General features: G+C 39.3%; 1 protein-coding gene across 2 annotated transcripts in view; it reads right to left on the bottom strand.

Annotated features, from left to right (window-relative positions):
* The window catches only part of LOC309860251 (cytochrome P450 2C41-like), a 58,778-nt gene that overhangs the window by 16,915 nt on the left and 18,015 nt on the right, over positions 1-23,848 (bottom strand). The window contains exons 8-9 of one of the 2 annotated variants that reach the window (XM_082722119.1): positions 22,109-22,250; positions 19,470-20,023 (exon numbers count right to left, since the gene is read on the bottom strand). In XM_082722119.1, coding sequence (XP_082578245.1) covers positions 19,842-20,023; positions 22,109-22,250 — 324 coding nt within the window. In that variant the 3' untranslated portion in view covers positions 19,470-19,841. Of the gene's footprint in view, positions 1-19,469; positions 20,024-22,108; positions 22,251-23,848 lie in introns of those variants that run through there. The other variant, XM_082722120.1, reaches the window with a different exon arrangement.

Raw genomic sequence — 23,848 nt, 5'->3', positions numbered from 1 at the left:
TGCTTCTTGGAACTCCCATTCCCCTCTCTGGCCCCATCATTCACTTTTCCCATTACTGCCACAGTATAGAGTACATTTAACATTTAACACTTAATGTTTTTTTGTCGTGTTTGCTGTGAAACTATACCTTGCATCATCTACCCTGATGTAGATTCACTTATTGCCTTGCATGACTTAACGGTGGACTCCAAGTGCCCTCACAGTGTCATGGGGCTAGTGTCCTAGGCAAGGTCCTCACTAAGCTGTCTCAACTTTTGCAGTGAAGGCCTGATCCAGGCACTGCTATTTTCGTGCAAGTAAAGCAACACAGCCAAAACCTTGGTTTAGGTTCAGAATTGCTCATGGCCCCTCAGCCACATCAGATGGCATGGAGGCACACCCCGAAGACACTTGCTAGTCCAGAGTTGCCCTGGGGAATTTCCATGCAACAGCCATTGTGTCCAAAGGGGGAATTGATAGGAGCAGGTAGGACAGAGTCAGAACTCCTGAGATAGCATCCATCTTGGAGACTGCCCAGAGCTTCCTAGGATTTCATTCCATAGTCTTGAATGAATCCATGAATCCATTTAATCCATTAAGTCCAGGTGCCCCTGGACATTTTTTATTTCAAAAACCCATACTTGGGATGCCTGGTTGGCTCAGCTGGTTAAGCCGCTGCCTTCGGCTCAGGTCATGATCCCAACGTCCTGGGATCGAGTCCCACATCGGGCTCCTTGCTTGGCAGGGAGCCTGCTTCTCCCTCTGCCTCTGCCTGCCACTCTGTATGCCTGTGCTTGCTCTCGCTTCTCTCTCTATGACAAATAAATAAAATAAAATCTTAAAAAAAAAAAAAACAACCCATACTTGTTCAGTTAATAAATATTTATGGGGTATCTACTTAGTGCAAATGTATAGTTCTAGTGCCACCTGGGAGCTTGCAAAGAGCATGGGATATAATCAGCAGATCAACCATAGGAAGGGATGCAGGCTAAGGGCTAAGAGAGTCATTCTATTTAGAGATGCCCATTAAGGAAGCCTACTGAGAAGATGCTTTTAGCCAAGACCAGAAAGGCAGGGCCAGCAATTTCATCTGGGAGAATAGTCATAGAGCAACTCAATTTTTAATTATTTTGACCATAAAACATAAATGTCAAGAAATATTGGAACATTTGGTTCTTTTCTGAAACTATTTGGGTTACATGTTAAACTTTACTCACTATATTTATATTTATATATTTTGTGTGTGTGTATATATATATTTTATATATATGAATTTCTTTCTTTAAAATTTTGGGATGTATCTTCTAACAACCAAGATACACCCAAAATCTAGTGTATGGCTCTGTTCTACTCACCTGTCTGATCATATTCTTTTTTTCTGTTGTTTTTGTTTTTTGTTTTCTTAAGGTCTTTTTAAATTTTTGTCTTACAGTTACATTCTATCCATTCAAAGTATTTATTTTTTCTTTACTCCTTTCTCTTTTTGTGTTATGTTAGTCACCATACAACACATCCTTAGTTTTTGTTTTGTTTTTTTAATAATTTTTTTAATTTTTTAATAAACATATAATGTATTATTAGCCCCAGGGGTACAGGTCTGTGAGTCGCCAGGTTTACACACTTCACAGCACTCACCATAGCACATACCCTCCCCAATGTCCATAACCCCATGACCCTTTCCGTACCCCCTCCCCCCTGGCAACCCTCAGTTTGTTTTGTGAGAGTAAGTAAGAGTCTCTTATAGTTTGTCTCCCTCCCCATCCCATCGTGCTTCATTTATCCTTTTCCTACCCCCCAAGACCCCCATGTTGCATCTCCACTTCCTCATATCAGGGAGATCATATGATAGTTGTCTTTCTCCAATTGACTTATTTCGCTAAGCATAATACCCTCTAGTTCCATCCACGTCATCACAAATGGCAAGATTTCATTTCTTTTGATGGCTGCATAGTATTCCATTGTATATATATACCACCTCTTCTTTATCCATTCATCTGTTGATGGACATCTAGGTTCTTTCCATAGTTTGACTATTGTGGACATTGCTGCTATAAACATTCGGGTGCACGTGCCCCTTCAGATCACTACGTTCGTATCTTTAGGGTAAATACTCAGTAGTACAATTGCTGGGTCATAGGGTAGCTTTATTTTCAACTTTTTGAGGAACCCCCATGCTGTCTTCCAGAGTGGTTGCATCAGCTTGCATTCCCACCAACAGTGTAGGAGGGTTCCCCTTTCTCCACATCCTCTCCAGCATCTGTCATTTCCTGACTTGTTAATTTTAGCCATTCTGACTGGTGTGAGGTGGTATCTCATTGTGGTTTTGATTTGTATTTCCCTGATGCTCAGTGATGTGGAGCACTTTTTCATGTGTCTGTTGGCCATCTGGATGTCTTCTTTGCAGAAATGTCTGTTCATGTCCTCTGCCCATTTCTTGATTGGATTATTTGTTCTTTGGGTGTTGAGTTTGCTAAGCTCTTTATAGATTTTGGATACTAGCCCTTTATCTGATATATCGTTTGCAAATATCTTCTCCCACTCCATCAGTTGTTTTTTGGTATTGTTAATGTTTCCTTTGCTGTGCAAAAGTTTTTGATCTTGATGAAGTCCCAATAGTTCATTTTTGTCCTTGCTTCCCTTGCCTTTGGTGATGTTCCTAGGAAGAAGTTGCTGCAGCTGAGGTCAAAGAGGTTGCTGCCTGTGTTCTCAAGAATTTTGATGGATTCATGTCTCACATTGAGGTCCTTCATCCATTTTGAGTCTATTTTTGTGTGTGGTGTAAGGAAATAGTCCAATTTCATTTTTCTGCATGTGGCTGTTCAATTTTCCCAACACCATTTGTTGAAGAGACTGTCTTTTTTCCATTGGACATTCTTTCCTACTTTGTCGAAGATTAGTTGACCATAGCGTTGAGGGTCTATTTCTGCACTCTTTATTCTGTTCCATTGAGCTATGTGTCTGTTTTTGTGCCAGTACCATACAGTCTTGATGATGACAGCTTTGTAATAGAGCTTGAAGACCGGAATTGTGATGCCACCAACTTTGGCTTTCTTTTCCAATATTCCTTTGGCTATTTGAGGTCTTTTCTGGTTCCATATACATTTTAGGATTATTTGTTCCATTTCTTTGAAAAAAAATGGATGGGATTTTGATAGGGATTGCATTAAATGTGTAGATTGCTTTAGGTAGCATAGACATTTTCACAATATTTGTTCTTCCAATCCAGGAGCATGGGATGCTTTTCCATTTCTTTATGTCTTCCTCAATTTCTTTCATGAGTACTTTATAGTTTTCTGAGTATAGATTCTTTGCCTCTTTGGTTAGGTTTATTCCTAGGTATCTTAAGCTTTTGGGTGCAATTGTAAATGGGATTGACTCCTTAATTTCTCTTTCTTCTGTCTTGTTGTTGGTGAAAGGAAATGCAACTGATTTCTGTGCATTGGCTTTATATCCTGACACTTTACTGAATTCCTGTACAAGTTCTCCTGTACAAGTCCTAGCAGATTTGTAGTGGAGTCTTTTGGGTTTTCCACATAAAGTATCATATCATCTGCAAAGAATGATAGTTTGACTTCTTCTTTACTTATTTGGATGTCTTTAATTTCTTTTTGTTGTTGGATTGCCAAGGCTAGGACGTCTAGTACTATGTTGAATAGCAATGGTGATAATGGACATCCCTGCCGTGTTCCTGACCTTAGCAGAAAAGCTCTCAGTTTTTCTCCATTGAGAATGATATTTGCGGAGGGATTTTCATAGATGGCTTTGATAATATTGAGGTATGTGCCCTCTATCTCTACACTTTGAAGACTTTTGCTCAGGAAGGGATGCTGTACTTTGTCAAATGTTTTTCAGCACCTATTGAGAGTATCATATGGTTCTTGTTCTTTCTTTTATTAATGTATTGTATCACATGGATTGATTTGCAGATGTTGAACCAACCTTGCAGCCCTGGAATAAATCCCACTTGGTCGTGGTGAATAATCTTTTTAATGTACTGTTGGATCCTATTGGCTAGTATTTTGGTGAGAATTTTCACATCTGTGTTCATCAAGGTTATTGGTCTGTAGTTCTCTTTTTTGATGGGATCCTTGTCTGGTTTTGGGATCAACGTGATGCTGGCCTCATAAAATGAGTTTGGAAGTTTTCCTTCCTTTTCTGTTTTTTGGAACAGTTTCAGGAGAATAGGAATTAGTTCTTCTTTAAATGTGTGATAGAATTCCCCTGGGAAGCCATCTGGCCCGGGGCTTTTGTTTGTTTGGAGATTTTTATTGACGGTTTCAATCTCCTTACTGGTTATGGGTCTGTTCAAGTTTTCTATTTCTTCCTGGTTCAATTGTGGTAGTTTATATGTTTCTAGGAATGCATCCATTTCTTCCAGATTGTCAAATTTGTTGGTGTAGAGTTGCTCATAACACGTTCTTATAATTGTTTCTATTTCTTTGGTGTTGGTTGTGATCTCTCCTCTTTCATTCATGATTTTATTTATTTGGATCCTTTCTCTTTTCTTTTTGATCAGTCTGGCCAGGGGTTTATCAATCTTATTAATTCTTCCAAAGAACCAGCTCCTAGTTTTGTTGATTTGTTCTATTGTTTTTGGGTTTCTATTTCATTGATTTCTGCTCTGATCTTTATGATTTCTCTTCTCCTGCTGGGTTTAGGCTTTCTTTCTTGTTCTTTCTCCAGCTCCTTTAGGTGTAGGGTTAGGTTGTGTATTTGAGACCTTTCTTGTTTCTTGAGAAAGACTTGTATTGCTATATATTTTCCTCTCAGGGCTGCCTTTGCTGTGTCCCACAGATTTTGAACTGTTGTATTTTCATTATCATTTGTTTCCATGAATTTTTTTCAATTCTTCTTTAATTTCCTGGTTGATCCATTCATTCTTTAGAAGGATACTCTTTAGTCTCCATGTATTTGAGTTCTTTCCAAATTTCTTCTTGTGATTGAGTTCTAGCTTCAGAGCACTGTGGTCTGAAAATATGTAGGGAATGATCCCAATCTTTTGATACTGGTTGAGACCTGATTTAGGACCGAGGATGTGATCTATTCCAGAGAATGTCCCATGTGCACTAGAGAAGAATGTGTATTCTGTTGCTTCAGGATGGAATGTTCTGAGTATACCTGTGATGTCCATATGGTCCTGTGTGTCATTTACGGCCTTTATTTCCTTGTTAATCTTGTGCTTGGATGATCTGTCCATTTTAGTGAGGGGAGTGTTAAAGTCCCCTACTATTATTGTATTATTGTTGATGTGTTTCTTTGATTTTGTTATTAATTGGTTTATATAGTTGGCTGCTCCCATGTTAGGGGCATAGATATTTAAAATTGTTAGATCTTCTTGTTGGACAGACCCTTTGAGTATGATATAGTGTCCTTCCACATCTTTTATTATAGTCTTTGGCTTAAGATCTAATTGATCTGATATAAGGATTGACACCCCAGCTTTATTTTGATGTCCATTAGCATGATAAACTGTTTTCCACCCCCTCACTTTAAATCTGGAGGTGTCTTTGGGTCTAAAATGAGTTTATTGTAGGCAGCATATTGATGGGTTTGGTTTTCTTTTTTTTAATCCATTCTTATACCCTGTGTCTTTTGATTGGGGTATTTAGCCCATTTACATTCAGGGTAACTATTGAGAGATATGAATTTAGTGCCATTGTATTGCCTGTAAGGTGACTGTTACTGTATATGTCTCTGTTCCTTTCTGATCTACTACTTTCAGGGTCTCTCTTCGCTTAGAGGACCCCTTTCAATATTTCCTGTAGAGCTGGTTTTGTTTGCAGATTCTTTCAGTTTTTGTTTGTCCTGGAAGCTTTTTATCTCTCCTTCTATTTTCAGTGATAGTCTGGCTGGATATCATATTCTTGGATGCATGTTTTTCTCATTTAGTGCTCTGAATATATCATGCCAGTTCCTTCTGGCCTGCCAGGTCTCTGTGGATAAGTCACTGCCAATCTAATATTTTTACCATTGTATGTTACAGACTTCTTTTCCTGGGCTGCTTTCAGGATTTTCTCTTTGTCACTAAGACTTGTAAATTTTACTATTAGGTGACCGGGTGTGGATCTATGCTTATTGATTTTGAGGGGGGTTCCCTGAACCTTATGGATTTTGATGCTTGTTCCCTTTGCCATATTAGGGAAATTCTCTACAAAAATTCTCTCCAATATACGTTCTGCTCTCCTCTTTCTTTCTTCTTCTTCTGGAATCCCAATTATTCTAATGTTGTTTCATCTTATGGTATCACTTATCTCTCGAATTCTCCCCTCGTGGTCCAGTAGTTGTTTGTCTCTCTTTTGCTCAGCTTCCTTATTCTCTGTCATTGGGTCTTCTATATCACAAATTCTTTCTTCTGCCTCATTTATCATAGAAGTAAGAGCTTCCATTTTTGCTTGTACCTCATTAATAGCTTTTTTAAATTTCAACTTGGTTAATATTTCAGTTCTTTTATTTCTCCAGAAAGGGCATTTATTTCTCCAGACAGGGTTTCTCTAATATCTTCCATGCCTTTTTTGAGCCTGGCTAGAACCTTGAGAATCATCATTCTAAACTCTAGATCTGACATATTAACAATGTCTGTATTGATTAGGGCCCTAGCCTTCAGTATTGCCTCTTGTTCTCTTTTTTGTGGTGAGTTTTTCAGCCTTGTCATTTTGTCCAGATAAGAGTATATGAAGGTGCAAATAAAATACTAAAAGTGTGGCAAAGACCCCAGGAAAATGTGCTTTAACCAAATCAGAAGAGACCCCAAATCATGGGGGAGGAGAAAGGGGGTACAAGGAAGTTCAGAAAAAAAATTTAAAAAAGAAAACAAATAAAGAAAAAAATATAAAAAAGAATATATATATATATATATATATATATATATATATATATATATATTAGATTGGTGACTAGAACAGGGTCACCCACTTAATTTGGGGACTATTTTTGTCTCTTAGAAGAAACTACCTCCCAAAATTTTAAAGAATGAAAAATATATATAAGGGTAAACACAATGAAGGGATGGAATATGACTATAAAGATGAAAAAAATTTTTTTAAGTTTCTAAAAAAGGAGTTGATAAGGTAAGTTGGCTGGGAGAATAAAGAAAAAGAAAGTGGAGAGAATTTTCTCAGGCTGGAGACTAGAACAAGCCCGGTGCTAGATTTAGGGTATATTTTGATCTATTAGAAGAAGTTGTACCCCAAATTTTTTAGAAGAAAAAATAAAGTGTATACAAAAAATAAAGTTAGATACAATGAAGGATAAAATATGACTATAATAATGAAGGTTCAAAAAAGATTTTTTTTATATAAGGTATTAAGATAAGCTAGTTTAAAAAACATTAAAAGAGGAAAGGGTAAAAGAAGAGAAAATAAAATTTTTAAAAAAGTTTTAAAAATTAATTAACTTTGCAAGACTAAAGATTCATGAATTCCATGCTCTGCTTTCTCCTCCTCTGGAATTCTGCTGTTCTTGGTAGGTGAACTTGATATCAGCTGGATTTCTTGTTGATCTTCTGGGGGAAGGGCCTGTTGTAGTGATTCTCAAGTGTCTTTGCCCCAGGGGGAATTGCACCGCCTTTACCAGGGCCAGGCTAAGTAATCCACTCGGGTTTTATTTCCGGAGCTTTTGTTCCCTGAACGCTTTCCGTAGAGTTCCGGAGGATGGGAATGAAAATGGTGGCCTCCCAATCTCCCACCCAGAGGAGCCAAGAACTCGGGGCCCCACTCCTCAGTGTGCCCTCAGAGAAAAGCGCTCAATCACTCCCGACTCCCTGGCATCCGCCTGTGTGCTGAGCTCACCAGGCCTGTGACCAAGCATCTCTGTCTCTAGCACACAGCTCTGCCTGGAGTCTCCGAACACCACAGATCCTTGAGCTATTCGGGGAGGGTCTCCCCGGATCTTGTAGGTACCCCACTCACAGAGCAGTGGCCTGTGCCACGGATTATGGTTCAAAGTAACCCCAATTTGAGAGATTACTCCTAGGCTCTGTCTCTGTAGCTGGCTTTCCCGTTCTAATACCTGCGAGCTCTGCAACACTCAGACACCCCTGATCCTTCTGTGACCCCGCAGGACCTGGGACCACATTGTCCCCGCATGAGCTTCACCCCAGTTTAGCCTCTGGAGCAATGTCCCTCAGTGGAGCAGACTTTTAAAAGTCCTGATTTTGTGTTCCATTGCTCCGCCGCTTGCCAGAAGCTGGCCCCTCCCCCCATGGTCTATATTCCCATCGCTTTGGATTCACTTCTCTGCCCGTCCTTTCAGAAAGTGGTTGATTTTCTGTTTCTAGAATTGTTGCGCTTCTCTTTGATCTCCTGTTGGATTTGTAGGTGTTTGGAATGGTTTGATAAACTATCTAGCTGATCTCCTGCTACCTGATGTCATCTCGGCCTGCTACTTCTCCACCATCTTGACTTCCCCCATCCTTAGTTTTTGATGTAGTGGTCCATGATTCATTGTTTGCGTATAACACCCAGTGCTCCATGCAATCAGTGCCCTTCTTAATACCTGTTACCATGCTACCCCATCCTCCCACCCTTCTCCCTTCTAAAACTCTCCTTTTGTTCCCCAGAGTCCATAATTTGTATATATATATATATATATATATATATATATATATATATATTTTTTTTTTTTTTCTTTCATTACAATTTTGAGATGTAGTTTCCTCTAACAAACTGTCCAAAATATACTCAGGAGATAGTGTATTGTTCTGTTCTGTTCACCTGTCTGTTTATATCCCTTCCTTTTTGTTATTGTTTTTTTTATTTCTCTTTTCTTTTATCTTCTTTTTTGGTTTCCATTTTTACAGTTACATTGTACACTCTCAGTGTATTTAATTTTATTTTTTTCACATATATGTTTTCCTTTCTTTACAATTTTGGGATCTAGTTTTCTAAAAAACTGACCAAAATACACACAGAATTCAGTGTATTGCTCTATTCTGCTACCTTTCACATTCTTTTTTTTTTTCCCCTCAACACCCACCCCACCCCCCAATTTCAGATCTTTTCTGATTTGTTTTGTGTACATTTCTCTGGTGTGGTTGTTGCCATTTTAGTATTTTGTTTTCTCCTTCATCTATTCTTCTCTAAACAGAATGACATGATGGAAAAACTCACCTCAAAAAATAGAACAAGAGGGAGTACTGACTGCCAGGGACTTAATCAATATGGACATTACTAAGATAGCAGAACTAGAATACACATTAATGATTATAAAGATAATAACCAGGCTTGGAAAAAGCATAGAAGATACTAGAGATCCCTTTCTGGAGAAATAAAATCTAAAATATAACCAAGTCAAAATAAAAAGCTATTAATGAGATGAAGTAAAAAAAACTGTGGCTCTAACTGCTAGGTTCTAACTACTAGGATAAATGAGGCAGAAGAGAGAATTAGGGATATAGAAGACCAAATGATGGAGAATAAAAGAGCTGACAAAAAGAGAGATAAATAACTACTGGATCACGAGGAAAGAATTTGAGAGACAACTGACACCATAAAGCAAAACAACATTAGAATAATTGGGATCCCAGAGGAAGAGGAAAGGGGGAGAGAGAGGAGGGCAGAAGGTACACTGGAACAAATTATAGGGGAAATCTTCCCTAACAAGACAAAGGAAACAGGCATCAAAATTCAGGAGGTACAAAGACTTCCCTTCAAAATCAATAAAAATAGGTCAACAGCCCAACATATAATAGTGAAAATTGCAAATTTTGTCAGAGACAAAGAGAAAATCCTGAAAGCATCTCAGGACAAGAGGTTTATAGCCTACAATGGTAGAAACATTACACTGGTAGCAGATATATCTAGGAAACCTGGCAGGCCAGAGAGAACTGGCATGATCTATTCAGGGTACTAAATTAGAAAAATACACAGCCAAAGCCACTTTATGCAGCTAAGATGTCATCTAAAATAGAAGGAGTGATAAAAAGCTTCCAGCCTACCAGATGACCAAACCAGCCTACAAGTATTATTAAAAGGGGTCCTCTCAGCAATGAGAGAGCCCAAAAGTAACATAGACCAGAAAGAAACAGACACAATATACAGAAACAGTTACTTTACAGGCAATATGATGGCACTAAATTCCTATCTTTCAATAGTCACTCTGAATATAAATGGGCTAAATGTTCCAATCAAAAGACACGGAGTATCAGATTGGATAAAAAAGCAAGACCTATCAATACGCTGTCTGCAAGAGATTCAGTTTAGATCCAAAGACACATCCAGATTTAAAGTGAGGGGGTGGAAAACCATTTATCTTGCTAATGGGCATTGAAAGAAAGCTGAAATGGCAATCTTTATATCAGAAAAATTATATTTTAAACCGAAGACTAATAAGAAATGAGGAAGAACACTCTATCATATTTAAAGGGGCAATTTAAGTATTTAATATTTATGCCCCTAAAATGGGAGCAATTATAAAAGCCAATTAATAATAAATTCAAAGAAACACATCAATAACAATACAATAATAGTAGGGGACTTTAACATCCACCTCACTGCAATGGATAGATCATCTCAGCAGAAGATCTGTCAGGGGGGCACCTGGGTCGCTCAGTGGGTTAAAGCCTCTGCCTTCGGCTCAGGTCATGATCTCAGGGTCCTGGGGTCGGGCCCTGCATTGGGCTCTCTGTTTGGTGGGGAGCCTGCTTCCTCCTCTCTCTGCTGGTTTCTCTGCCTTTTGTAATTTCTGTCTATCAAATAAATAAATAATTTTTTTTTTTTAAAGAAGATCCGTCAGGGAAATAAGGACTTTGATGACACATTGGACTAGACGGACTTCACAGATATATTCAGAACCATCCATCCCAAAGCAACAGGATACACATTCTTCTCTAGTGCACAAGGAACATTCTCCAGAATAGATCACATCCTGGGTCACTAATCAGGTCTCAACCAGTACCAAAAGACTGGGATCACTCCCTGAATATTTTCAGACTACAATGTTTTGAAATTGGAAATCAATCACAAGTGAAAAGTTGGAAAGAACTCACATACATGGAGGCTAAAGACCATCCCACTAAAGAATGAATGGGTCAACCAGGAAATTAAAGAAGAATTTTAAAATTCATGAGTGAAACAACTATATGCCAACAAATTATGCAATCTGGAAGAAATGGATGTATTCCTAGAGACGTATAAACTACTAAAACTGAACCAGAAGAAATGGAAAACCTGAAAAGGTTTTTTTTCCTTTTCAGGAAAACCTGAAAAGACCCAGAAGGAAATTGAAGCAGTAATCAACAATCCCCCAAAAAACAAGATCCCAAGGATGGATTGCTTCCCACAGGAATTCTATCAAACCTTTAGTATACATGTTACCAAAGCGAGCAATCTACCAAATATTTAAAGAATTAATTCCTATTCTTCTGAATCTGTTTCAGAAAATCAAAATAGAAGGAAAACTTCCAAACTCTTTTGATGAGGCCAGCATTACCTTGTTCCCAGAACCAGACAAAGACCCCGCCAAAAAGGAGAGTTACAGACCAATATCCCTGATGAACACAGATGCCAAAATTCTCACCGAATTACTAGCTAATAGGATCCAACCATACATTAAAAGGACTATTCACTCTGACCAAGTGGGATTTATCCTGGACTGCAAGCTTGGTTCAACGTCTGGAAATCAATCAATGTGATATACTACATTAATAAAAAGAAAGGACAAGAACCATATGATCCTCCAGCAGATGCAGAAAATGCATTTAACAAAGTATAGTATCCTTTTTTTTTTAAGATTTTATTTATTAATTTGACAGAGAGAAATCACAAGTAGATGGAGAGGCAGCCAGAGAGAGAGAGAGAGGGAAGCAGGCTCTCCGCCAAGCAGAGAACCCGATAGCATCCTTTTTTCTTTAAAACTTTACAGTGTAGGGATAGAGGAAATATACCTCAGTATCATAAAAGCCATCTGCAAAAAGTCCACAGCGAATATCATTCTCAAGGTGAAAAAACTGAGAGCTTTTCCCCTAAGGGGAGGAACATGGGAGGGATGCCCAGTATAACCACTGTTGTTCAACATTAGCCCTAGAAGTCCTAGCCTTAGCAATCAAACAACAAAAAGAAATAAAAGGCATGCAAATAGGCAAAGAAGAAGTCAAACTCTCACTCTTTGCAGATGATATGGTACTTTATGTGGAAGACAAAAGACTCCTCCCCAAAACTGCTAGAACTCATACAGGAATTCAGTAAGGTGACAGGATATAAAATCACTGCACAGAAATCAGTTGCATTTCTATATACAAACAACAAGACAGAAGAAAGAGAAATTATGGATTCGATCCCATTTACAAGTGCACCCAAAACCATAAGATACCTAGGAATAAATCTAACCAAAGAGGCAAAGAATCTGTACTCAGAAAAGTATAGAATATTCATGAAAGAAATTGAGGAAGATACAAAGAAATGAAAAAAAAAAAAAGTTCCATGCTTATGGATTAGAAGAACAAATATTGCAAAAATCTCTATGCTACCTCGAGCAATCTACACAATTAAGGCAATACCTATCAAAATGCCATCAACTTTTTTCAAAGAAATGGAACAAATAATACTAAAATTTGTGTGGAACAAGAAAAGACCCGAAATAGCCAGAGGAAAGTTGAAAAAGAAAAAGAAAGTTGAAAGTTGAAAAAGAAAACCAAAGCTGGTGGTGTCACAATTCCAAACTTACAAAACTGTAATCATCAAGACAGTATGGTACTGACACAAAAACAGACACATAGATCAATGGAATAGAGTAGAAGCCTAGAAATAAACCCTCAACACTATGGTCCACGAATCTTTGACAAAGCAGGAAAGAATGTCCAATGGAAAAAAGAGAGTCTCTTCAACAAATGGTGTTGGGAAAATTGAACAGCCACATGCAGAAGAATGAAACTGGACCATTTCCTTATACCATACACAAAAATGGACTCAAAATGGATGAAGGACCTCAGTGTGAGACAGGAATCCATCAAAAGCCTTGAGGAGAACACAGGCAGCAATCTCTTAAGCCTCAGCTGCAGCAACTTCTTCCTAGAAACATCACCAAAGGCAAGGGAAGCAAGGGCAAAAATGAACTATTGGAACTTCATCAAGATCAAAAGATTTTGCACACAAAGGAAACTGACAAAACTGAAAGACAACTGACAGAATGGGATAAAATATTTGCAAATGACATATCAGATAAAGGGCTAGTATACAAAATCTATAAAGAACTTACCAAACTCAACTCCCAAAGAATAATCCAATCAAGAAATGGGCAGAAGACGTGAACAGACATTTCTTCAAAGAAGTCATCCAAATGGCCAATAGGCACATGAGAAAGTACTCAACATCACTCAGCACCAGGGAAATACAAATCAAACCCTCAATGAGATACCACCTCACACCAGTCAAAATGGATAAAATTAACAAGTCAGAAAACAACAGGTGTTGCTGAGGATGTGGAAAAAGGAGAACCCTCCTACACTGTTGGTGGGAATGCAAGCTGGTGCAGCCATTCTGGAAAACAGTATGGAGGTTCCTCAAAAAGTTGAAAATAGAGCTACCCTACGATTTACCCTAAAGATACCAAGATACCCTAAAGATCTGAAGGGGCATGTGCTCCGAATGTTTGTAGCAGCTATGTCCACAACAACTAAACTATGGAAAGAGCCTAGATGTCCATCAACACATAAATGGATAAAGAAGATGTGGTATATATACACAGTGGAATATTATGCAGCCATCAAAAAATGAAATCTTGCCATTTGCAACAACATGGGTGGAACTAGAGGGTATTATGCTAAATGATATAAGTCAATCAGAGAAACACAATTATCATATGTTCTCACTGATATAGGAATTTGAGAAAAAAGACAGAGGATCATAGGGAAAGGCAGGGGAAAATGAAACAAGATGAAACAAGAGAGGGAGACAAACCATAAGAGACTCTTAATCTCAGGAAACAAACTGAGGGTTGCTGGAGCGGAGGGGGTGGGAGGGATGTGGTGGCTGTGTAATGGTCACTGGGGAGGGTATACTGTGGTGCTAAGGTGAGCTCTCTGAGTTGTATAAGACTGAAGAATCACAGACTTATATGCCTGAAAAAATAAATTATATGTTAATTTAAAAAATACGTATTTTATTTACTTATTGGTCTGAAAGAGACAGAACATGAGCAGGGGGAATGGCAGAGAGATAGGGAGAAGCAGGCTCTCTGCTGAGCAAGGAGCCTGATGCAGGACTTATTCCCAGGACCCTGGGATCATGACTTGAGCTGAAGGCAGACACTTAAGCAACTGACCCATACAAGCGTCCCTCAGCTGTATTAAAAAAAAAAAAAAAGTATGCCCAATGTGGGGCTTAAACTCACAACCCTGATATCAAGTGTTACATGCCTACTCAGTGAGTCAGCCAGGTGTCCCCCAATGATCAGTTTTAATGGAGAAATCATGCCACCTTTTGTGGTCTTTTAGTAGACTGACATATACAATTGCTTTAAGTATAAATTTCAGTACTATCTTCTGAGATTATCCTCCAGCTTGCAGGTTGAGAGGGTGCCCACTGATTTCATGTCACTTACTTGAGCCAAAGAAAAATTTATGAAAAGAGGTGGTCAAAACTCATCAATAAAATACATTTACTGAGCCGCTACTACCAATAATAAGGAAATCTTTTTTTTTTTTAAGATTTTATTTATTTATTTGACAGAGAGAAACCACAAGTACACTGAGAGGCAGGCAGAGAGAGAGAGAAGGAAGCAGGCTCCCTGCTGAGCAGAGAGCCGGACGCGGGACTCGATCCCAGGAACCTGAGATCATGACCTGAGCCGAAGGCAGCAGCTTAACCCACTGAGCCACCCAGGCGCCCCAATAAGGAAATCTTTTGAGTCAACTAACTCCTAAATAAAGTTCCTTCTCAAGTGAAATATTATAAATTCTAAGCTTGGAGAAGAATTTTTATATTCTTTGGAGAAAAAGACTTAAGTCACTAAGAAATTGTTTCCTTTCATTGTCAAATGAAAAATGAAAGGTCTGAGAGACACTTCAGAAGCCACACTGACCACTGGAGCCACTCATTGGCTCTGGTTGAAACTCAGCCCAGGCCAGTGAGATGGCACAGTAATCACACAGGTCATGGTGCTGGGAAGGGACAGTGGGTGCTGACAGCCAACTTAGCTGAAGGCCAAAACAGAGGGGTTGACCAGTTATATAGCTCCAAAGCAATTTCTTTCCTCTTTTAAAAAGATTTTATTTATTTAAGAGGGAGAGAACACCAGACAAAGTGAGCACAAGCAGGGGTAGGGGGAGCAGGAGAGGGAGAAGTAGGCTCTCTGTTGAGTGGGGAGCCCAATAAGGGTTCTTAAACCCTATATTTATAGGGTATACATAGTTAATAGTTTAGGGTAAACTATAAACATAGGGCCATACTAGATCAGAATAGATATAAGAAAAGGCTTACTTTTGGGACTTGAAACACCTTCCCTTTTTAAGATGGCCTTAAACATCTTGCTTATCTGGGGAGCACTGGGGCCTTCTGATAAGAGCTGAGTTTACAGCTTAGTTTTGACAAATACCAAGACCTAAATAACCACACCCTATCAAGGCACAGAACAATCTCAACCCCCTGGAAAATTCCTTCACACCTATTCATGGCAATCCCCCTCCTCGGAAGCAACAACTGCTCTGGTTTCTAGTACCATTAAATTAGTTTTACCTCATTTAGAACACCGAGAACTAGACATTCTTGAACAATGAAATTGGCTCTTTGCAAATACCATAGGAGAGGTCTTTTAAATTACCTTTAATAAAATTATCTTTATAAACAATAGAAGAAAGCCTTCTAGCTTTAGAAGTCTGCCTATTTATTATGAGATTAGACTTATAACTCAACCATCAAATGTGACTACATTTAAATAACAGAAAAACAAGATATAGATATCCTAAATCTAATAATCCTAGGGGGAAAAATTAATGGGATGTCTGTGTGTGATTTGCTTCTGTTTCTTTTTAAAGAAAGGCTTCAAAGAAGATCAGTTTAATAATCCTTGTTAAAAAAAAAAAAACAAAATTCAGCTGAATAAATTTGAAGATCCAATTGGCTTCAGTAAATGATTTATGAATCAGGCAGCATCCCTTCTAGCAAATAGATGACTCTCAAGAGATACACAAAATGGAAAGTTTTTTGTTTTTTCTTTTTAGAAGAGGGGGGAGAGTAGCAAAAGAAAAGGATTGCTCTTGTGTTTTAAGACTTTATTTGACGGAGAGAGATCGAGCACCGCAGGGGGGAGATGCTTAACTGATTATATACCTTAAAAGGTCAGAGGAACTGTGCAAATATGATTAAGTTCAGGATTTTATTTATTTATTTGAAAGACACCATGCATGTCAGAGAGAGAGAGAGAGCATGCAGGGGGTGGGAGAGTGGGGGAGGGATAGAAGGAGAGGAAGAAGCTGAGTCCCCACTGAGCAGGGAGTCTAATGTGGGGCTCCATCCCAGGACCCTGGCTCATGGCTCGAGTTGAAGGCAGATGCTTAATCGACTGAGCTACCTAGGCACCCTTCTTCAGGATTTTAAAATGGGGATGTTACCCTAAATTAGCTAGGTAATTTACCAAATGTAATTACCATCTGTCATCACACAGTCCTTAGGAAAGTGAGCCAGGAAGATTAACGTAAGTAGGAGAAGATAAGCAAGAGGATGGGACTGATGAGAGGAAGGTGTCGTGAACCAAGAAACATTGGCAGTACAGGGAAGGAAATGGGTTCTTTCCTAGAGCCTCAGAAGCAAGCAGCCCTGCCAGCATGAACATGGCCCATGAACATGGATATTGGACTTTTGAACTCCAGAATTATAAGAAGTAAATCTGTGTTGTTCTGAGCCACTAACTCAGTGGTAATTAGTTAGAGCAGTGTTAGGAAACTCATACAGATGCTATCTACCTCCTAGGTTTATGAGAAAGGTAAATTAACATGAAACGTGCAAAGTGGCAAACACATTGTAAGGAGATTCAGAAGCTGAAAGTTGGGGAAAGTGATGATGGAGAAGAGTTTACAAGTTTCAGTAAGAATCTCAGGGTAGGGGTGCCTGGGTGGTACAGTTGGTTTACCATCCAACTCGTCGTTTTGGCACCGGTGTGATCTCAGAGTCATGGGATCTAGCCCTGGGCCAGGCTCCTGCTGAGTTCAGAGTCTACTAAAGTTTCTCTCTGCCTCTGCCCCTCCCCGCCTCTCTCTCTCAAATAAATTAATTAATTAATTAACTTTGAAAAAGAATCTCAGGGCAGGTTTCATGGAGAAGATAACTTTAGAACACACACACAAATGTGTGGCACACACATTTGCTAATACTTCCATTAAAATCTTTTCATTTACCAATCAAGGCTTAAAGGAATATAATATAGTTCTAATTTGTACCTTTTATTTCTAAGATCTTTTCATGAGTTTAGGAAACATTTCATTTCCTTTTCTGTAATCTGTCCATTCAAATAATTTGCCCATGTTTTTTAAAATTTTTTTAAGATTTTATTTATTTGTTTGACAGACAGAGATCACAAGTAGGAAAAGAGAGAGAGGAAGGGAAGCAGGCTCCCTGCTGAGCAGAGAGCCTGATGTAGGGCTTGAACCCAAGACCCTGGGATCATGACCTGAGCCGAAGGCAGAGGCTTAACCCACTGAGCCATCCAGGTGCCCCTGTTTTTAAAATTTTTTAAAGATTTTACTTATTTATTTGATAGAGAGATAGAGAGAACACAGTAGGCAAAGTGGCAGGCAGAGGGAGAGGGAGAAGCAGGCTCTCCACTGAGCAGGGAGCCCAATACGGGGCTCAAACCCAGGACCCCAGGATCATGATTTGAACTGAAGGCAGTTACTTAACCTACTGAGTCACCCAGGGGCTCCATGCCCATGTTTTTATTATTTAGAATTTTTCTTGGCATACTGTATAGTAGAAAAAGAGCAAGTTGTAGGATATTATGTATAATACGAGCACAGTGGTAAAGATCATTTTTAATCTCATGTGTATATTATGTGTGAATATATACTTTGGACATACATTATGTATATGTACATCTACCTCATATGTTATCTTAAAAATGCATGCCAAACTACTGGGTATTTACCCTAAAGATACAAATGTAGTGATCCGAAGGGGCACGTGCACCCGAATGTTTATAGCAGCAATATCTACAACAGCCAAACTATGGAAATAACCTAAATGTCCATCAACAGATGAATATATGTGGAATATATGTATATATGTGGAATATATACACAATGGAATACTATGCAGCCATCAAAAGAAATGAAATCTTGCCATTTGTGATGGCATGGATGGAACTAGAGGGTATCATGCTTAGCGAAATAAGTCAATCAGAGAAAGACAACTATCTTATGATCTCCTTGATATGAGGAAGTGGAGATGCAGCATGGGGGGGGTGTTAAGGGGGTGAGAGAAGAATAAATGAAACAAGATGGGATTGGGAGGGAGACAAACCATAACTGACTCTTGGTCCCACAAAACAAACTGAGGGTTGCTGGGGGAAGGAGGGTTGGGAGAGGGGGGTGGGGTTATGGACATTGGGGAGGGTATGTACTATGGTGAGTGCTGTGAAGTGTGTAAACCTGACGATTCACAGACCTGTACCCCTGGGGATAAAAATATATTATATGTTTATAAAAAATAAAAATTTTTTTAAAATGCATGCCAAAGTATAAAATTTTTCTCTAGGAGAGGAGCAGGCAGAAGGTTAATAGGTGATGCTCATTTCATAACTTAGAAACATAAGAAAAAAATTATGGAAATTATTTGACTGGTATAAGATGTTTAGTTGTCTATGTTTTAGATAAGCCATCACACTTGTGTTAGGTATAAAACAATGTGTTGGAAAGTAGAAAAAAGAATATCTAGTGATGCCCTCCAGGGATTTTGTTCTAGGTCAGAGAGCAAAGAATGACACTTAGAAGATCTGATGAGCAATATGAAAGCATATATTAACACGTGACTCTAAGTTTGAAACAAGTTCATACCAACATGTCTAATCTTTGGTGTTCAAATGACACCAAAGCAGAGAAATGAATTCTAACATGAATTATTCCTTCCCCTCATGGCTGAAATTCTATTACCCAGCTCCTGGACATAACCTTTCTCACTTTCAAATTCAAACATCAAGTACCTGTAGGTGACACAGAGCCAAGAGAGCTTTCCTGCCCTCTCCCTCTTTGTCCCTCTCTCTGCTTATCATTATGAGGATGGTGCAGTGTGGCCTCTTTGGATTCTATTTTCTTCCATTTCTTACCTGTATTATGCACAAAAAAGGAAAGTCTAAGAACTGGCTCAGTGAATAGTGATGCTTTCCATTTACAACACGCAGAGGACAAATGTCTGTATGTTAGCTTATACTTATCATTTGGTTTTGTTTCACGGTGATAATCGAGTAACAGTCAATATTGAAGAAGTATATATGGTGCCAAATACCAGTGTTACAGAGTATAAACAATAGCACAGCATGTGTGTAATGAAATTCTGGAAACATTCCTCTTTTTTTTCCCCCAAAATATTTTTATTTGAGAGAGAGAATGAGCAAGTGAGAGAGACGAGCAAGTACGAGTCAGAGAGGAGCAGAGGGAGAGGGAGACACACACTCCCCGCTGAGCAGGGAACCGATTCCGGTCTCACAGGACTCCAGGACCATGACCTGAGCCAAAGGTAGACGTTTAAATGACTGAGCCACCAGGCGCCCCTGGAAACTTTCCTTTAGCGGAGGCTGGATGTTCACTGGGTATGGAGGGAATGGGGAAACAGGAGCTGAGGTCAGAGAGTGCATCCCCAGCAGTGAAGAGGTGAATGATGCCCCAGAGGAGGAGGAGCTACAGACAACAGCACAGCAGCAGGAAGATGGTCTGCCCTTCCTCATATGGGAATGAAGCAGAGCTGGTAGGGGGGTGGGACATGGCTAAACCCACTGGCAGTTGGGGTGGTATCAATGTCCTTTGGGTCAACCAGAGATTTCAGGGTAAATTTCTGTAAAATGGTGGTCAGGAATAAAAACAGCTCCATACGGGCCAGTCCTTCTCCCAAACATATTCGTTTTCCTGAAAGTACCAAACACAAGGGATCTGTTCCTTGAACACTATGTTTTGAACCATCATAAGACATGTCACAAGAAATATCTGATGAATGACCAGGCCAATTGAGAGGTGGAAGGAAGGTTAGAGGGACAGGTGGACAGAAGGATGGAAATGCTTGCTATTCACCTAGTGTCTTGATGAGAACCCTTCATTCAACAATTAATTATTGAGTATCAGGCCTACATCAAGCACTTCACTATGCATTTCCACGTTACAACTGCTCTTTTCTTATTTCCAGTTTCCATACATTTTTGTAGAAACCCACCCCCTTCACCAAGGGCATTGGAGGGAGAAGGACTAAGAGAAGAGAACTCATGTATCTGTGTCTCCATTCCTACCTCTGTCATAAAGTTTAAAAAGATTTTTTTCCTTCATGCGATTCCAAAAACACGTCTAAATGTATTATTCTCTCATTTTAAAATATTCAGGGTGTCGCTGATCTGTCCTATGACAGGAGGTCAAATGGGTTGAACTGGCTCTTCACATTCTGTACCCAGTCTGAGGTTCCATATCCCTCCTTCCATCTTCCAAACCCTCTACTCTTGGTTCTAGCCATACCAACTCTTCATCGATCTCCAACACACCATGACGTTTCCAGCCTTATCTCATGCTGTTCCCTTCAGTTAAGGCGCAATTCTCTAATACTTCTTTCAGGATCTATGTCTCATGTATTTCCTCTCTATACTCCCTGTGATCCCCTCAGTCAATAGAGTCTTGCTCTCTCTGGGTATCCTCAGAATCTTATTCACTCTTCAATTAAAGCATAGATCATCACCTTGAATCATAATTTCCTGTTTATCTTTTTCTACCACGCTAAAGAGGGAAGGCTCAGTCTTTGACATCTTGGTATGTACAGTGCCAGACCCAAAGCAGGTACTGAAAGCCATCAGATAATTGAAGGGAACTCTATGGCTGGAGACTCAGTGAGCACTATTGATGTGGAGACCCAATATCCAAGATACATGATCTTGAGTGGAGGACAATCAGGTTCAGGGCATCCTGCCACTTTCCGAAGGTTTCCTTGATGCCATGGTTGGTTGGCAGGTTCTGACCTCAGTCTATAGAAACATCCTTCTCCTATGGTCTACTTTGTAAAAGTGCCCCATCTTCTCTTCTTTCCCTCACTTCCTGTCTGCTGTGAGGCAGCTCAAATTCCCTTTCTGCTGTTGGAATGTTGCTTATTCCAGTTCATGCCTCACTGTGGGCTGAGGGTGAGCAGGAAGCTGCCTCTTCTGGTCTCCTGAGCAGCCTGGCCTTCCCTCTCCCACAACACTAGTCTTATCAGATTATAATGATCTGCTTACTAGTCTGCTTCCCTAACTAGAGTGTAAGCCCCTGTGGTGTCCATGCTGTGCTTGTGGATACTTGTCACCCCAGAGCTCACTCTGGGAAGTGAAGGTACAGAGAAAATACTTTTTTAAAAAATTTTATTTATTTATTTATTTGAGAGTATGAGTGGGTAGGATAGCAGAGGGACAAGCAGATCCCCCACTGAGCAGGGATCCTGAAGGAAGGCTTAATCCCAGGACCCTGAGAGCATGACCTGAGCTAAAGCCAGACACTTAACTGACTGAGCCACCCAGGCACCGCACATACAAGATACTTAACTTGAGGTACCTGGGTAATTCAGTTGGTTAAGTATCTGCCTTCAGCTCAGGACATGATCCCAGGGTTCCTGGAATTGAGCCCTGCATCAGGCTTCCTGCTCAGCGGCAACCCTGCTTCTCCTTCTCCTGTTGCCCCTGCTTGTGCTCGCACTCTTTCTCAAATAAATAAATAAAATCTTAAAAAAAAAAAAAAAAGAAAGAAAATACTTAACTCAAAGTTGAGGAGTTATATACCTTTCTCCTGGTCAGTGAGTAAAGTCTAAATGAGTTTCATCTGCTGCTTAGAGGAGCTCTTAGTAGCTCAGTGATATATCTTGAGCCATGTTTCTGGTCATGGACAAAGAACAATTCTACCCACGCCAGGGCAGGCACTATGTAAGATTCAACTGATACCCCACCCCCAAAATATTTTGTCCCCTTCAGCACCTAAGGAATTTATTACCTGCTGAGAAAGGCATGAAATAATCACTCTTCTTAAAGTTGCCATTATCATCCAGGAAGTGGGCAGGGTCAAATACCTCTGGGTTGGGGAATTCTTGTTCATCATGTAGCACAGAAGTCAGTGATACTAACACGTTTGTGCCCTGAAATGAACAGATAAAGATAAACTGGGTTAGAAAGAAGTTGTAGAGCTGGAAGAAATGTGGAAATCACTTAGTTCAATATTTTGATCTATATGTGAAGAATCCAAGGTCCAAAGAAGGCCCATGGGATTTCCAGCCAGAGAGACCAAGAAATTAACAGGGATGAGATTAAGGCCAGTGCTAGTCAGGATGCTAACATGGCCTCCAACAGGGTCTGAAATACCGAGTGCTTGGTTACTTGGGTGCCTGCCCTCTGAATTCCTTCCACTGATCACAATGTTTGGACACTTGTGTGTCTCTTTGCTCTATTTTGTCACTTCAGTTTTCATACATCTCATGTGGATTATGGCACAGCAGAGGTCTGCTTGAGATTCTGTCTCTCCTCTCCCTCTGCCCCTCTCCCCAACTCACACTGTCTCTAAAGTAAATAAAGTCTTTAAAAAAATAAAAATGTGGGGGAACTCTTTGTTATAGATGAATCCTAGCTACACACACACACACACACACACACACACCAATAATAAAATTTAAAAACTAATCATTTTTCAACAATTCAAGTAAAGATCATTAATTAATGCTAAAACTATTGGATCAATGATTTGGGAAACAGGATATTTATAAGGTCTTAAAGTACCATGCCATAGATTTTTTTCTTATTAATCACCTCCTATGAAAAATAGATCCCTAGCAATAGAGAATTATGGCAGATACCTCCTTCATAAGTGAGTAGCTAGCATCACCAATAATGGTATAAATTGGTATTGTATGTCTCTAGCCAAATGTGATTCATTGGGACTTACACAACATCACCTATGTAATTTTCTTCCCCAAAACACAGAAGTGGAATCTAATCTCAAAACAAAAACAAAAACCACCCGAACCAGACTGAGGAATATTCCACATGGTGTCCTGGACTCCTCAAAATTGTCAGTGCCTTGAAGTGAAACAAATACAGGAAATGGAAATTTTCTTTATAAAAGGGTAGCCTAAAGGGACATATAATCAAATTACATATTATTCCTTGATTAGCTACTATATGCCCCTTCAAAAAAAGCTATAAAAGAGTATTTTAGGATAACAGAAAAAATGTAATTATAGGCTATATATTAAATAAAACTATTGTATAGATAATAGTTCCTTGAGATGAATGTTGTTCATCTCAATAAATGTGCGGAAAGCCCTCATTCTTAGAAGATGCATAGTGAAGTGAGGTAGATTGGAGTGAGGTAGATTGATGGACATAAGTAAATATGCACTTAAAATACAGATGTATATAAATTTTCATAAATGTTACTTATATATACATAAAACATTACATAGCCATTGTGTATGTGTGTTTAAAGGCCATTTAGATTTTCTACTTTTTTAAATTAAACATTGGAAGGAAATTCTACCCTCTAAGTTTATCATATTTAAGGTCTGTAATTTTATTTACAAAGTTATTGCCTTTGGGACACCTGGGTGGCTCAGTCATTAAGCCTCTGCCTTCGGCTCAGGTCATGAACTCAGGGTCCTGGGATCAAGTCCCACATTGGACTCCCTGCTCCACATGGAGTCTGCTCCCCCCCCCCATTCCTGCTCATGCTCTCTCTCACTGT

The sequence above is a fragment of the Mustela nivalis genome (assembly GCF_964662115.1).
Source record: "Mustela nivalis genome assembly, chromosome: 2".
Taxonomy (NCBI): Eukaryota; Metazoa; Chordata; class Mammalia; order Carnivora; family Mustelidae; genus Mustela; species Mustela nivalis.
Note: the sequence above shows the minus strand (reverse complement) of the source record. Positions and strands in the feature narration are given on the sequence as shown.